Genomic DNA, 17557 nt, shown 5'->3' with positions numbered 1-17557 from the left:
TTTAACATACTTGCCGGTGTTTTTTTTTCATTTGAATTTGGATGGGTAGTTAACAACACATTCTTCTGTGGTGTGATGAACTTAAAACTCATTTTCAATTCCACTTCACAGCATCTTTAAAATGTGTCTGGTGTGATCGGATCACAAGAGGACAGCACTAATTTCAAGTGTTAACGACTACAATGACGCACTGTATCCAATCTCTCAAACCACCTGCCAAGGTGGTCTGGGACGCATTTGATCATATCTTTTGTAGTGTAAACGCTAAAGCCTAATTTATACTTATGTTGGCGACACTTTTGAAATGGTCGCTGACAATAAAAAAAAACGCTCAGGCTGCTGCATTTATTCTTCAGCGAACAGTCGCCTGTGCTCAACATTCGCATGACACTCGACGTACTGACATTGGCAGTTTCTTCCATCGCGCCTTGCACTGCACTACCGTCAAGCCAATTGTTTCCGAAATCTCCCCCCATGAATTAAGCAACACTTGGGCATTTAAAAAAAATAAACGGCAGAGAGGCATTATAGAGATGAGGATATTTCCTCACTTGCTGTTGAACGCTCGCTGAAAATTCAAACAATGAAGTCAACGATGCGTGCCGTCTCTCTAGCCAATCACACTATGTGACGACATCAGCGCCAGTAGAAATTTTTCCTGGTAGCCGACACTTCCAAGCAACATTTAAAAGTGTCGACCATGACGTCATTTCTGTCGGCGACCATTTCAAAAGTGTCGGCAACCTTAAGTATAAATTGGGCTTAATGCATCATGATGCGTCCACAAAAACGACGTAACAGGAAAAAACTTAAATCGAGAGCCACTGCTTTTCTAACACTTAAACTCACTTTTATCTTGTCCTGCTCTTTTCCAAGTAGCAACTGACTTTGTCCAGACAATCTCAACAAGAACAGCCCATACAAGAATACAAATTTTTTCTTCCTAGCTAGCCCATGTGAAACAAACCTGGCGCTATTTGGACTCACTTTAAAGGAATTGATGAAGGTTTTGACAAAATCTGAAGTGGTCAGCTGGACACCTTGAAGACCTATGAGAGACGGTGGTGGTGAGCGGTGATGTGTCTTAACTGTCCACTTGTGTTTGGATCACTGGATTTTTTTTAAACTAAGTATAAACAGGGACTGAGTCGGCGAATAGGATGGTAATTATTTTCTGTGCTTTAGAACAAATTGGGTTTTGAAAATACAAATATGTACTCTTTTGTAAAGCTCTCTCTTGGAAGTCGCTTTGGATAAAAGCGTCTGCTAAATGCAAATGTAATGTACTTTTGCACTTGCAAATATATTTTTTACTAATTTATGTTCGTAGGCTAGCATGTCTGAGTCTATTGGCTCACGTGACAATTGGGAGTGGGATCAAAAGGCACACTTTTAAACTGTGGCAGAGTTATTCAAACTTCCGCCCTACATGCAGCATAGCAAACTGACAGATTTCAGGTAGAATTCTATCCTTGCTCTTTGAAAGTACACAGGTAGGATATTTGAGCATTTTAAAAGTTAGCTACATCAAGTGGACTCAATATTTTACCTCTAGACGAGATTAGATATAATTTTTTCAACTCTGAAGGGAAATTAGACCAGCTGTAGCTAGCTCTGAATATTAGAGCCGCCCGTTTGATAGCTAGTGAATGAATATGGCCACAGCAACAAGCAAGTTGTAACAGCAACTAGCATAGCACTAACATGATAGTAGAGACTGTCACTATATGCACCATGATTCAGTGCAACCTGGTAACTTTTAGTGAACACATTGGGACAACCTAGGGAAATGTTAAAGTCTAATTTATGTCTGTTGATTACAGATTCACACTGATATGAACAGATTACTATGCTGGCTTGCATTCATCAAGAGAGCTGATTGAAGAATCCCTTCCACACATTTTCATTCAAGGCTTAACTGACCCTTGACAAGCACGCCGACACAAACTACTGAAAGTATAGGCAGAGATATTCAATACATGTAGACGGTGGTCATGGAAATTGTGCCTAAGAAAAGCTAACCAGCTAATGTTACACTTTGTGCAACAAGATGTACTTCTTCATCTTATATTCTTCATATCTGCTTTTGAATCCCATATTGCTGCATGTTGGACAATTGCACACAATACCTAGGTTGTAGTCCAGCCTCGAGAGTGTGGGCATGCTGTACACACTAGGACACGCTAGGATATATAATTCTAAAATACTACTGTCACTTAAATTTGTGTTAAAAGTTCATATAACTGATTTACTGGTGGTCTTAAATTGTTAATATAAGCATCATCCACTATACAATGCTTGAAGTAATCCTAAAAGTACTAAAATCATCATATGGTTTATATTCTCCAGCTACATGTACTATACTGCCTATTCTACTAAGGTTTTGTGGTGCAGAGTTAGATTGTTACATATAAATAAACATGAGCAAATCATAACATGTTTTTGCATGAAATCTGAAAACAACTAATACCTTGATCATATTGATGACTATATTGGTAGAGCTATTCCACCACATACCAAGCCAGGAACTACACAATAGATTTCTTAACAAGATAAGAAAGAAAATATGAGCTGAAAGCAGAATAAATAAACAATAATGGCTGCTGCTCACAGACAATGAGCTTTCTGAAATTGTGAGGCCATTCACTCTCCTGAAGTGTCAATTATCCATGCTCTGTTTTAATGTTAGGGTTTTGAGTTTTAAGAGCAAAACATTGGAAAATATTTCATACCATTTCATTTAAAAAATAAATAAATGACCTTTATTATAATAATTCCCTAATAGCGTAATAAATAGCCTTGGCCTTTGGGTTGGGTAATCAGAAATGTACAAATAGTATTCAAATGAGCTGATTTTGATTTCATGTAGGAGAGATGAGGTCAAAATCTCTGAATGAAGGAAATCTAAAACAGGAAGCGAGAAAGGCACTTACCTCTTCACGTAACTTTATCAACTGCCATGTGAAGGCAAAGAGAAAGAGACAAAAATAGAGAAGTAAAGGGAGAGAATGAGGGACAGATAAAAAGGACAGCAATGGCAGGAAGCAGATCAGTCATGCGGCTGGGTACAGAATTAACCTTGACGATTTATCTGTTTGCATGTTTAGCATTTGAAAATCACAGACAAACACATTAAACGAAGCTAAACACGAGACACTTGCAGATATTTTTGAACAAACCAAGATCAAGTTCTGGTGCTGTCACAATAAACAAAGAGAGGGAATAGATTTCTCGACTTGCGGTGTCTAAACAAGCATCATCAAGGATTTCACATCACAGAACTTCATATGAAAAATCTGATCTACTTTACAGTGGGAAAATGTGATTTGGTACAGACATATTATTTTATTTTAAAAAATCTCAGGAATTCAGTACAAAAACTAAAACGCTATAATAAATGCTCCATTTAATTGCAGATAGGGGAATATTGGGCCACTTCATTGACAGTTATATGTGCACCATAGCTGACATTTTGTCAATATTTCATGTACTGGTATTTCAATATGCCTTCTGTGTGCATCATGTGTATACATATACATAAATAAATAACAGTAAAGTTTATAATGAAGAGGTTATGAATCTAAATGAAGCTTAGCATTACTTATTTATTATGAAAAATAATAGCACATTTTCAGTGGAGTAAATAAAGATAGGTATTTAATTATCCATACCTGTTAGCTAACATAAAAATAAATACAAATATTGGGGGCAGATATAATTCAAGCCTAATAAAGATTACAATTTTGTTTTAACAAAAATGTACTTTTCCTCATGAAAGGAAAGGGGGAATATTATATGAGCACAATATATTTGATAAAGAAAGGGCAGGACTTGGTCTTTTTTTCTTTTTTGTAATCCTTTGCAGGTGTTTTTTTTTATTTTTATCAAAATGTCTTGAGATGTAAGGTTAGCAGATCTAAAGGGAGGCTCTGGGCCACTATTACTGCCCTCTTATCTCTCTTTGTAAGAGGTGGTCATTTTGAATATTGGTGGTTTGACATAACCTGGTATCTATTAGAAAAGGGAATGAGGAGTTGGATCATACATTATAAACCTGAATGGGCGACAAAAAAGAGAAAAGTTGTATCCGTGTTTGACTGTTACTCGTTACAGCTACAACTGACACCAATATTGGACAATGCTGAAACATGGATTGTCACACGCAAGGCCTTATAAGCAGTGGCATTCAAACAATTTCTAATATTTAAACACCTACATAATATCGAGATTTGTATACTAGTATAATCTAATAATTGTCTAAAGAAAAAGTTAAGAGCATAAATAGAGGAAAAACAAAAAGGTCATATCAACCAAAGGTACTGATCAAGTTTAATCAAATGATCTACAAAATAATCTGTTAAATTTGTTCAGAGTAAAAATTCCGAGTACTAGCCTCAGGAGTAGTGACAATGATTGGCTGTAGTTTCACAAACTACGGAAAATGTGTTTTTCTTCTTACAACCTAATGTTGTGAAAGGGTTACAAACTACACCATAGATCAGAGATTTGGAGTTTGGACAAGCTCACCAGAGCTGGCAATCACGCACCACAGCTCTGCAGTTCAATTCAATGAGTACCGAACAAAACTTGTTCCATCTTATTTGTTCTGCTTGGCCGATTGTAAGTCCTCATTGTGGATTTGGAGCCAATATTCAGGGCTTTGTGCAGTGTATTTTTGTTTGAATTTTCATGTAGCTTGATTTTGCTTTGGCATCCCTTCTTTAAAACATAAACCCAAATGCTAGCTTTGCTAAAGCAAAATAAGGTAGTAAATGCTGGATATTGTAAATGTTATAATTAGGCCTCAACCACCGCCTTTCCCTGTGTTTTTCTGATGCCAGCCAGTATTCAAAATGCACTGCTCCAATTTTTCTGTTATGATAATCAGCAGATTTTTCAAACAAAGATTTTTTTTATTCAATACGGAATTTGATACAAGTGGTAATCTGCTTCCTTTGTAGCCTGTAAAATCTGGTCCATGCCGGCTCAAACCAGCACAATCTCTTGTGGCCAAGCCTTCTGCTGTGACTGAAATCGAAACTATTCCGTAGTGTGTTCGTGTTCAAAAAATTGTGTGTGTGTGCTGACTGCTATGCGTGTGGTATGATGAAGTGTATCTGTGTGTCGTTTGTGTATGTGTGAGCTGCATGTAGAGAGGAAAATAGAGGGGAAAATGTGCAATAGCAGACTAGCACATTATTAAAAAAGAGTGATAGCGCCAATTCAGTCTCTGTCCGCATACAGATAACAAATAACTGCTGAACTCTATTAAATCATCTTTTAGCCATTATCACGCCATTTTCAGAACTTATGACAACTCCCTATTTACTTCCCTATAAATCCTTGGCAAGTAAGAAGAGATTTGTGACTGGTAATGATCTGCTCAGTCAGGGTTATATGAAATGATCCTGACCTCTTTCAGATCGTCAGGAATTAAATTGAACAACTCACCCTGGTGCCCCCATCTTTTCCCCTCCATTCTATTGCTGTGATCCCGTTCGATAAAAAAAGTGAAGTTGCAAACACTCCACTCACAGCAAGACCAAATATTATGTTATCTCAATAAGTTTTTAAAATGTAAATGAGGTAAATATGGCAACAAGCAAAAAAGGAAATATATGTAGCATCTATTTACTTTACCTTGTCTCTGGCTGACACATTAACGTTTCTTCTGCCAGCTTGTAATGGTGTGTCTGCTTAAGAGTTTTACAATGTTATTAAGTATTTTATAATTTAGATTGTGAAAACTCTGCAGTCATAGTTAACATGAAGGTACTCCATTTCAAATAAAAATTGACGTTTTTGGACATTGCACGTTTTTACACAACTGGAGATTTTGACAAGGCTGAAAGAGAACAGACATACACATGCATTCTGATCAAATTAGAGCAACATCCCCCAGCTTAAGTTACTACTTTTGACATATCAACCCATGTCAAATATTTTTTTTGTATTTAAAAAATTGTTCTCACAAACTTTTTCAATTTGGGATTTCAATGTTTGTGAATAACAAAATAACAAAAAGCTTGTTATTCAATAAAGCCTTTAAACATCCACAGTATTTATGCACCATAGTAGCTCTAGTACTTGAAGAAATAAGTGACAGTTTGAATGAAATATTAATTGTGAACAATCATTTCAGCCATGAAAGTTTTTGGGTCACTTTTCTTCTTTTGTCTTTGACAAGATTTGGATGGGAAGCATCACTGTCTGGAATGTGACAGCTTTTGCAGGAAGTTTACTTAAAACTTCTGTATGAAAGTTGAATTAATTCATTTTTGTGCCTCCTTAATTTGAAAATATGCATATCAGTTTTCCATCTCGAGTATACATATGTTTGTAAGATCCAAACATAAGTTTGGATCTATTCCATAGTTCATCCATTAAAAGGCAATGAGAAAGCTATCAAAAAAGTATAATATAACTTTTTAGCTATTGATATACAATTCTGATTTAGCTGTGCTCAGCAGTTAACATACTGTGACAAAATGTGAACATGCATTTAATAATTTTACCATTTAGTTTTGTGTGCAAATACATACCTTAACCCACACAATTTATATTGAATAATCAACGAGTAAAATACAATTACACTGATTTAAGAAGTGACAGACAGGCAGGATGTCTCAAATGAATAACAACCTTCGCTGATGATTTGTGCTTTAGAATGCTTTACTTCAAAATCACTTTTTTTTATTGTGGCATTGTTGAGCGGTTAAGATAACTTTTGAAAATATAATTTCCGTTTTTTTTTGTTAATTTCATACATTAATTTCAGTAAATGTCCCCGTTTAATGTTTCTGCTTATGGTCCTGAAATAAAGAAAGATTGTTAATATGCCACACATCTGTTGCTTTTAAATGCTTTGAATTTAATATTACCTCAACCTCAGAAAACCAAAACATTTACTTGGATAATAATTATTTTCAGATATTAATATTTTCTTCAAGGGTAATTTGATTAATGGTAATTTCTTAGAGTGAATGTAAGTTAAGAAAGCATGATAGAGCTGTGACAAAAAAACCCTAAACAAAACAGAATTGATGTTGATTTGGAATTGAGGAACCTAAGGTTGATACTGAATCTGTTCTGACGATCAGTATTGTGTGGGGTATTTAAATCGGTCAAATATGTTTTTTTGTTCATTTTGTTTTATATGTGTGAAAGTGTCTGCCTGTCTTCCAAGGGGGAAGGTGCTTCCATTGGTGAAGGATCTTGATGGAGGGGATAAGTACACAGCCGGCTGGAGAACAGCTGTGAGGATAGGGGGTGGGGTAAGTGGGGCTTGGTTTTGACCCAATCTGGTGCTGCCCAGACGCTGGGCCCAGACCCCGGAGCCCATTCATTTAGAGCCTGGCCAGCTTTGCATTAAACAGGCCTCCTTCTGCATGACTTGGTGCCAATGCTATGTTGGCCCTTGGTGGCCCCTAAGAAGGGCCCTGACAGGCCTTGACACCCCACCCCAATCCTCTCACCCGGGGGCCAGCCACCCACACAGGGAGCTGCCAGGCCACTGATTAGCACCTTACCTGACTCTCTGAGGAGCCCGGGTCCTCCCCCAGGAGCTCGTTCCGCACCTCATCACTGTAGGCAATACGTGACCTTTTCTAAAGGAAGAGGAGGAAGTGGGACAGAGGAGAAGAGGAGAAAGAGAGCAGAACAGAGGAGGAAAAAAAACAAGAGGAAAAATAAGGCTTAACAGAGTTGACTTGGGGGGGGAAAAAACATTAGGCATTTCTAAAGCACGAGAGCCCCCTAACGGAATCACACAGACAGGCAAACGTGTAACAAGCAAATGATGGCGAGACGATCTGTGTTTCAGATATTATGTGCCTGGTCTTCCAGTCTGAGCTTTATATTGCTCCTGAGGTGATCCATTACTGTGGAAATTATAGGGGAAACAATATTTTGCCGCTACTAACAGACCAGGTCTGAGTCACATATTGAGTCATACACTGTATAGGGAGCAGCATAGAAGGGGCATGGACAAGGACAGAGATGTATAAGGGAAGTATCACTTGGCAAGGCTAAATCTTCTCTGGGGGTTGTCACTGCTGTCAGCCCAGTACAGTGCCAGGCTCTGTGATACTGTCGATGCAGGGACTTAGACGGGGACATAATTAATCACCCATTGGCATTCCATCAGATTTGGGCTCCCAATCTCTCTCGTTCACCCTCTCCCCATATGCCCCTTCAGATAGGAGAGGGAAAGCAATGTCCAAAAAAAGAAAAACACTCCGACACAATCGTTTCATTCACGCTTCAGACTACACCACCACCATTTCTAAAGGAATAAATGTGTGTGTGAGGTGTGTACAGCTTGTTTACAGACACATAAATGGGATACATGTTCTCTGCAAACATAATACAACAGAACATTTTGTATTAAATATAGTATACATTTGAATGCTTAGCCAATCTCTTGCAGTGGAGAGGAATAAATGATTGATTTGAGCACTCAGTGCTCGGTTTACTATCTAATTATTTTGATTAGAATAACTTTGGCAAAACAGTTGGATTTACTTTCAGTCAGATGATCTGGGATAATCAGATTTTAAAGATTTTTTTTAATTTAAATTCTGAATTTTAAAGTATTAATCAGTATGAATGTTCTTACATTAAGCTAAATATTACTACATGTAAATGCAAAAAAAATACCTTTCAAGTTTACAATTTGTACAGTGTCAATGGTTATTCTTAGACAGTTAACTCGGGAAGTAGCACAATTCCCCATCCATGCATTTCTATTCAACTTTCCTTTAGTGATTACGGTCAGGCTTTTGTAAAAGCTTTAGGGTTAGAGTTGCACTTTTCTATTATTGCTACAATAAAAAGCAATAGTAAAACAAATAAGGGGTGCGCTAGGCTGGTTTTGAACTTGGTGTTCCCAAAATACCACAGTGAGCAGCTTTTTTCTCAATACACAATGTCTCTCCCAAAATGCGTCACAAACCATTCACTGACTACAACTGCATATGTATAGATAATGCTTCCATCCATTGCCTAGCTTCTTTTCTTAGTAGATATAGAATAGACATACAGAGGGAAAAACATTCAAATAACTGTGTATCCTCATCTGCCCTGACATTGTTTTCATGTAGAAACCGAGGCATTCTTCTAAGGATATTCACTTTTTCTTTGAGTTTATCACGAGAATTGAACAAATGAGGGGAATAACTACATCAATAATTCCTCTCATGTATGTAGTTTAGCAAAAAAAACTTAATTTGCTTAATAATTAAGCATCTAAAACCAGTCTAAAATAATTTGATAGAGTTTAACTTAAAGTGGCAAATCTTAATGAGGGGGGGGAACAAACAAAGTGGCTATATTTTGGCTGTTATTGTCACTGAGAGCCTGGGAATTGAACAATGATTACTGATGTCTGATTAATGAGGTCAAGACCAGAAAAATGTATTGATAAAGAAAGTGTCCAGTTGCATTATAACCATGGACTCAGCCTCCACAATTAAAATGACTGATTTTAATTTATTTTAAAAGTATATTTTATATAGAAGGGGTTATGAATGACTTATGAGTACAAGGGAAATATACAGGTGCATCTACAGTGGAATAAAAGGTCATTTGGATAGAAGGGCTGTAAGATATTTATGTTCTGCTAACATTATTGTTCATTGTGTGAGCTAAAACTAAAATAACATAAACCTGAAAAGAGAATCTAGCACAGACAGAGTATATTCATCCTTGCAAAGAAAAACTCAAAAAAAAAATTGTCAAGCTTCTGAGTTGCAGTGTCACTTGAGGAAATGACGGGATGACAGTAATTGAGAACTAGAAACTTGATATAGGGGTTGATTTGAGTGTGAGGAGTGATGTCTTCTTTAAACCCGACACCGATGTTACGTAGATCTAAATAACCGTTTGTTGCAGCTGCATATTGACAGCTTTTAAAATGAATGAACGCAAATGACAACAAAAACTAACAGGAATGAAAAAAAAATATATATATAATCTAAAATAGAAGACCTACTACTACTAAGAGCTACTTCTTGTTCCTGTTGACTTGAAGTTAGAATTCCCCTCTGGAAAACAAAAGAGATTCTTCCCTCGCCATTGAATCCAACACAAGCATCACCCATTGACAGACTACAATTACCTGTTGGGTTAATATAAATAAAATTCACTGAAATGGTTGGACCTTATTTATGTAAGGAGTGGACATATGATATATGAAATCAATTATTGGAAGACAAGACAATTGCCTACTGCCTATTGTTGTTTCATCTCATGACAGAGCATGAGACAAAGCATCATGTAAGATTAGTATTCCCCCAGATATCTAGGGTAGAAGGATATATATTGAAGGCTGTATAATGCATAGAGAAGACTTAAGTATTTTAAAGATAATCAATAGTTGAAACTTTCTCATTCAAGTTGTTATGTATGATTGAGAAGGAGAATGAATGCAAATAAAGCATCATGGAAGCAGAAGAGGAGGCTTTGTAATCTAAAAAGAATGTGCACTTTTAGAAGATATCTTATTGCCGTGGAAAACAATTATAAAAGAAAGATTTCATCCTTCTGAATGGTTTTTCTTTTGTCACTTTTTCTAATCTTGGGTGAGAATTTACTTCTATTCCCGGAGGCACAAAAAAAGAACAAAGGTCCATCTTAACTTTATGCAAAGTGGACCCCCAGCTTTTAAAACTCTACACATCCCATCAATTTAAAGACTGAGGTGCATAGTGTCCTGTCAGAAACACATGTGTTTTACCTCTGTTGGAAAAACAGAGATCATTTTCAACCCATCAAAATGTAGTTAAATATACATTGCATACAAATTGATATCAGATATGCTAATCAGATATGTTAATTAAGACAATAAGTGCAAATCTTTAAAAAAAACTATATAAAAGATCCTACTGTTTAATCAAATAACACTAATAAAATAAATAACTGTAAATCTAAGCAATTTTTTTTTACAATGAAGAAACTGACGACTCTCACAGTCTTGATTTTTGCACCCTACGTTCTACTCATTAACAGAATAATTAAAATCAAATACAATTATATTTATTATAAACATGTTTTCTTGCCCTCCAACTTCCTTCCTTTCTGTATGCTCACTGCGACCAGCGACAAGGATATCTCAAATAATTGTGGTGCCTGGAAAACTGAAAAATGTAAACAGTTCATTAGATAGAAAATAAAAGGTGTGAAAATATCCAGGGGCAGAGAATAATGAGGGGCCCTGAAGTTATCTGCACAAGCTCTTTCCTCTTCATTCTTGCTTTTTCCATTTTGCCACACTGAGATGGTGGTATGGCATAAAGTAATTAATGGTATTTAATTTAGAAACGTGTGTTTCATTTTGTGTTTTTCAACATCGGCAGAGCAACTCACCATTCTGAAAATTGGGTTTCATGCCACCCTTAAATTGGCATTTAACCTTTCATTTCCTGCAAATGTTTATGAACCACTAAGAAAATAGTGTTGGCATTAATTATTACATCATTCACTCATTATGATAATGATGTTAATAATATCATGATTTATATTATTACTTGAAGCAATTATTACTATCATAAAAATTACATCCAAAGCGGAATACAATAAATGAGAACATAAAAATTGAAAAAAAAATGTGCAACAAATTTGAAATAAATTGTTCTTAAACGTGACATAATTTCCTCATCTCTCAGTGATTTTTTCCTCAGCTGAAGTGTGGACCCGTGCCAATGGTTCCTCTATAGTTTCCAAGAAGCAGGGCAGAGGTGGTGTACTGTGGTGCTGCGTTAAAAGAAAGCCGAGACCTTTAAGCAGGCAGAAGTATCACAACAGAGTCTTCAATAATGCATCTCAGCCTAGCAGGGGGTTAACACACTCAACCGGCACAAAGAATGGTACACACACACAAAACTGTTTTTTTTTTTTTTACTCCTTTTAAAGCAAACTAATTGTCTGGGGTTGGTCAATTAAGTAAGTGCTCCTTTTTATGTGTTTGATACATTTTTCGATAGTGAAGCATTGACAATTTGATTGATGCAGATTTTCTGTTTATGCCTTTCTTTTTGGTCTTTGGTGTCATCAAAACTCACTCCTCTTGTCTATCTTCAGAGGGTGTATGTATGTCTGTGTAAGTTTGGGATAAACGGTCGTACAAGCATACAACCCCTTGTGTGCTATGAAAAATCTCCTTGTGTATGTGGGTGAGTGCATTGGGGTGTGTCCCCAATGCCCTCCAGCCCATCTGTGTAAGTTTGGGATAAACGGTCGTACAAGCATACAACCCCTTGTGTGCTATGAAAAATCTCCTTGTGTGTGTGGGTGAGTGCATTGGGGTGTGTCCCCAATGCACTCCAGCCCACCAGCCTTGTGTGTTCCTGTTTTAATAGAAGAGCATCAGTATAGGAAACCCAAGACTTAGACATCAGCATGGGGCCTCTCATTAGCTCACAGGTTGGTGGAGTTGGTGGCTCCAACAAATACAAGGCATTGTGTTCCACTTCCATTACAAAAATAAGTGTCTCGTTAGAAAGCCATCACAGAGACACTCATACAATACACTCACATCATAAACTTGAGACATGAAATAGACTAATATGCAACAAATCTACACTGAGAAGGTTTTATTTTAAAGTGCACACAACTCTATGTTCTTCAGAAACCTTAACTTATATGAAACAATAGCTGCTTATCTATGAATGTATTATTTCTGCATTGCATTTGCTAAAAGAAAAACTTGATATATATATATTTTTCATAATCCAAAAGTAAATATTTTCACAGATGTAAAAACAACACATTAAGAAGTACAAAATTGTTCAGAAATGTTGTCTTACAACACGTATACAACGATTTACAAAATAGTATTATGCTGCATGCAGAAACATTTAACATTTCATCTCTGGGTCTTGCCTCACCTTGCCTTTTGTTTTGTCACAGAACATAGGCTATGGCTGCAATAGAAGCTTTTTTTTCACCACCTCTGTGATACATGTGCTGTATTTCCCTGTCAAAGTCGTTTCTATTGTTAAGTAGAGCTGAGATCAGTCAATAAGCCTAACGACTGTACCCGCAAAGCAAGAGGGCGAGAGACAGAGAGAGAGGAGAGGAAAACGATCGCAATTGAACTCCAAACAAAAGAGCAAATTCGAGGGGCTTTGATTGAGGAAACGCCATATACTTTTTGAAGGCCAGGGAATCATCTCTCAATGGTTATTTCTTTAAGGCATGGAGGGCCGATTAAACCCAATATTAAAATATGGAAGCGCTTCTAATGAAAAATCAAAGGCTCTGCTTCTCTTTCGCCCGTCTCCTCCATTCTTTCTCTTTCTCCCAGAACATGAATCCCAGGTTACGCGAGGAAGAGCAGGAGAGGTAGCTAGAGGAGAGGGGCAGGGGACTGGTGGTGCAAGCACACAGGCAGACAGCCATGGTGGAGGAGTAAATCAATAAAGCAGAGCCGTCGGGGAGGTAGCTGGGCGAGGGGGGAACCAGAGCAGGGCCGGGGCTCCGATCACAACGCTGGCTTCTGGCGTGCAGTGGGGAATAAAGTGGGCCTCCCGGGGTCATTGCCAGAGAAAAGGTGAGATTAGAGGGAAGTGGTGGAGGGATTTCAGAGCGGAAGGGATATGGAAGGAGAGAGTCTGTGTGTTATGGGGGGGGGATACCTGCAGAGGGGATACGAGGGACCAATCGGCCCATTAGCCTGTGGCTACCTACATATGGTTCATTGAACCCTCCACTGAGAAATCTTTTTCAATCCCCCCCCATCCCCTTTTTAAAAAAAAAACTTAACTTTTAACCTTTTCTCTGTTTAGGCGGGGATTCTCTCCAGATCTTGATATAAGATTTGTATCTGATGTTTATTCTCAGACTGTAATCTAAAAATGGATATGCTAGACATAAAGACATATGTGGACTCATTTATAGGATGGTTACAGTGTATGTCAATGTGTGTGTTCGTATTGGGGGCAGGGGACAATGTCTTTGTCTGTCTATGGAAATGTGCAGAAGACCACCTTCCTCTCTCTCCCTCATCTTTCTTTGGAGGAAGATGACAATTGTCTCGACTCAATACCTCCCTCATTAGCATGAGAATACAGCAGCATGCATGAGGGCTTAGCTACATCATTAATGCTATATATTTATGTACACTTTCTTATTTAGCTGGCTAGAGACCCATTCAAATGCAGATGAGGTCTGAATGTCCTTTCCAGAGCTATTCCAACATTTGTCCCCCTGTACACACTTCCACTCTCTATGGGACTCCACAGGTTTTGTAGTGGAATGAAGAGGAGTTGTTTATAGGATTAGATGAGCCATTGAGGTTTGGATGTGAGTCTGAAGGCACATTCCAGATATGGTAATTAGTCTATGCAGGTGAATACCTTGCTGAGACTTATCGTTACGCAGGTTCCATATCGACACCAGGCAAATATAATAACACCTAGGATTCTGTGTCTTGGCTTTTTCAAAAAATTTACCAGTTATCACAAACCACATGCACTGATCAAATAACAACTCTTAAGTGCATTAACACAGTTCAGCAGATAAACTGCTTAATGGTTGCTGAAGCAAGCTGATGCTCTAATTGGCAGGTTCAACCTCTGAGATGACTGAACAAATCCTTAAATCATCCTCTACAGTGTAATTCTGATCAAGGCCACAGCAAGATTTCACCACAGGCTTCAAAAACTATCTGAGAAAAGCCAAAATTGCATTTAGTAAACACCTTTTTCCTCATGTTCCTCATTAGACTGACAAGGAAGTCAAAAGTACACTAATTAATGTTTGATTGGCAAACATTATCCCTATATACATTTTCATCTGATAAAAAAACATATTTTGCCTAGTTTAATTACAATTACTGTGCATAAATGTTTAGCTATTACGTTCAGAAGAACAGTGGATAAAAAGGTTAGGAATTGAGGTGTTCTATGGGAGGAAAAGGGGGAGGTAGTTAGTGTCTACCTATACACATCCACAATTGCACATAAATGCATCTATGTATGTAATATACTGATGTCAGCAATACGAGAAACACCACACCTAGCTCTTACTTGCACGGTTTACTAAGACGCAAACAGTGGCTGGAAGTACACAAGCACATATCCATTTAGAGAAATGACGCATCAAATTAGAGAACCCCCACCCACCGTATATATTGCATTACAAGAAGTGCTATAGAGTAATTGGGAGAGGAAGCCTCACTCTCACTTTGACAGAAAAATATGAATAACAAAGTAAGGTGCGAACATGCTTTACTTTCCCTCCATGTTTGGCAACTAACCTGGTAAGATTCTGTTGTTGGTGTGGTTGTTGATGATGGTATTAGGTATTAGCAAAACACTTTTTGCAATTTTTAACAACTCTTCATTGAGTTCAACCTGACAACAAAGTAATAAACTAGATAGCTATGTCTACTGTGGAACATAAGTTAATGCAGCCAGCCGACATGATACTTCTTTACCATTTATGTGCATTTTTTATGATAATGGCATGGATTGATTTAAAATAGCATTCATCCACATCAAAATGTGGATATATATATATTAGTTTCCTGTAATGACAGATTCTGGTTAGTGAAGCGACTGCTAAGCATTCAATAAATGTATCTATACACATCCAAATGTAATATTTATGCACACTTAATGAATAATATGCAGGTTTTGAGGCATTCTAGGTGCTTATCGAACAAATGTCAAACTATAAATAACTAGGCCTAATTCAATTAGGCACACTGTATTTCAGACAGAAATGCTTAAAAAAAAGTTCACTACTTTTCTCTCTTTCACATTCGCCTCTCCAGTACAAAAAAAAGCAAAAACCCACAAAAACTGTGGCAAAACAGGCCCACTGGATGATTCATAATGCATTTCATAAATACTTTATGATTCTCCCCCATATTAAAGCCTGTCTGGGGGGGAAAAAAAAAAGAAAAAAAAAAAGTGTCACCTTTTCTGGTCCTGCTTGTCAGTGCATCACATGGGTGTGGGTGTCACATGTCACTTCTAGTTTACGCTGCTGCATGGGACAGGTTTGGAGCACGGAAATCGGGGGAGGACAGTACTGACAAAAGATGAGAAAATGGATGGGGAGAAGGAGAGGAATGATATATCATAGCCCCTTCTTTTTATTTTCTATATTCCTTACCTTATTATCTTTGGCCCCCTCTCATTCGAGTCAGTCAATCACACAGACCCCGAGGATACAGAAGACCTGGGAGGGCCTCACTTCAGGAGTCACATGCATGCACACGTCTGAAAGGTATACTGATCGCTGTCAGAGTTGAAGTGTGGTGACTTTGGAGGACAAGAAGATAAACGAGATGAAATGATGATATGGACAGATAAGGGGCTAATTTGCACACTGCCAAATAAAACCAATGCTTACGGCGTAATGCATCGCCTCTCCACAGTGAAGTATTAATAATGGTAGAGAGGCGGGGGGGTGTACGTATTTAGGAACTTGAAGAAGGATAAGAGTTTTGTTACTCTGGTCTGTACTGGAGTAAATTGACCTCTCAGTTTGGAGCACCATCATAATGACAGACAACAAAAATGACATCCATCCGACTGATAACAACCTACACTGGCCCTGTGGGTGTTGTTGGTTGATGTTTATCAAAAACTAGGAAGGTTTCACAACACTAAGTTAAGTCTTCCAAGATACATCTTTTGTCTCTTCCAAGATACATCTTTTGTCGCTACTTTGAATTAACCTTCCCAACTTTGATCGAAAAGCATCACTTCTCTCATTTGGTTTAACAGACTTGACATTATAGGCCTAAAACTTCACAATCCAGAAGAAGCATGCGAAAGAACCAGTGTAGAACAGCTTTCAAATGAAAGGCAGGATTTATAAGATGAGATAATTGATTTATAAAAAAAATCTTCTTTGTTGAGCTCAGAGTAAAGGGTGAAAAATCCCCTCAACTATTTCCTTAAGAAATTAGATGTTTTTAATCTGGATGTGATTGGACTTAGGCGCTATTTATCACTTGTTAGACTATAGAACACGAGAATGATTCGCATTAACTGCTTAGTGGTATAAAACAACAAATATGTTTTAGTTACAACAAGCGTAGTAAGGGGAATTACAGTGCCTTACATCCAACTAATGTCTGTCTGTCATGTCTTATGTTTGTAGAAACCCTGTATTAGACAACGGGGGTGGGGGGGTACATGTTAGTTTAACAATGAAGACCCATTCATGTGATGAACAACTTGCATGCATTATGAATGTGTCTATCAAGTATGTTCTATTTATCAATCAAAATGCTAAATGATCCATATTTGCACATTATATCGTACACTATAAATACACAACCAATGTTGTATTGTATGATTTTGCACTTAGTACCCAACATAATTTAAAAGTGAGGAATTTGTAATGACGTTATACATTTTCTTAAAAAATAAGACGTTTCTGATTAAGTGTCTTTGTAAACAGTTTATTCCCATTCTCCGCAAATCCAAACTGAGTCTCTGAAGAAGACTTTACTATTCTAATCACTGGCAAAGTTAGTGTTGCTATGACCGTGACCATGGCCAATGACGCGTTATAAGTTTGTTTATGTTTTATTTTTTAT

The 17557-nt window shown here is 37.4% G+C and overlaps 1 protein-coding gene across 4 annotated transcripts in view; it reads right to left on the bottom strand.

Annotated features, from left to right (window-relative positions):
* Positions 1-17557, bottom strand: part of vti1a (vesicle transport through interaction with t-SNAREs 1A) — a 146815-nt gene that overhangs the window by 101900 nt on the left and 27358 nt on the right. For 2 of the 4 annotated variants that reach the window (XM_047032869.1, XM_047032871.1), the window contains exons 4-5: positions 7530-7607; positions 2934-2954 (exon numbers count right to left, since the gene is read on the bottom strand). In XM_047032869.1, coding sequence (XP_046888825.1) covers positions 2934-2954; positions 7530-7607 — 99 coding nt within the window. The remainder of the gene's footprint in view (positions 1-2933; positions 2955-7529; positions 7608-17557) is intronic. The other 2 variants (XM_047032872.1, XM_047032870.1) reach the window with 1 other exon arrangement.

This window comes from Hypomesus transpacificus, chromosome 13 (genome assembly GCF_021917145.1).
Source record: "Hypomesus transpacificus isolate Combined female chromosome 13, fHypTra1, whole genome shotgun sequence".
Lineage (NCBI taxonomy): Eukaryota > Metazoa > Chordata > Actinopteri > Osmeriformes > Osmeridae > Hypomesus > Hypomesus transpacificus.
Note: the sequence above shows the minus strand (reverse complement) of the source record. Positions and strands in the feature narration are given on the sequence as shown.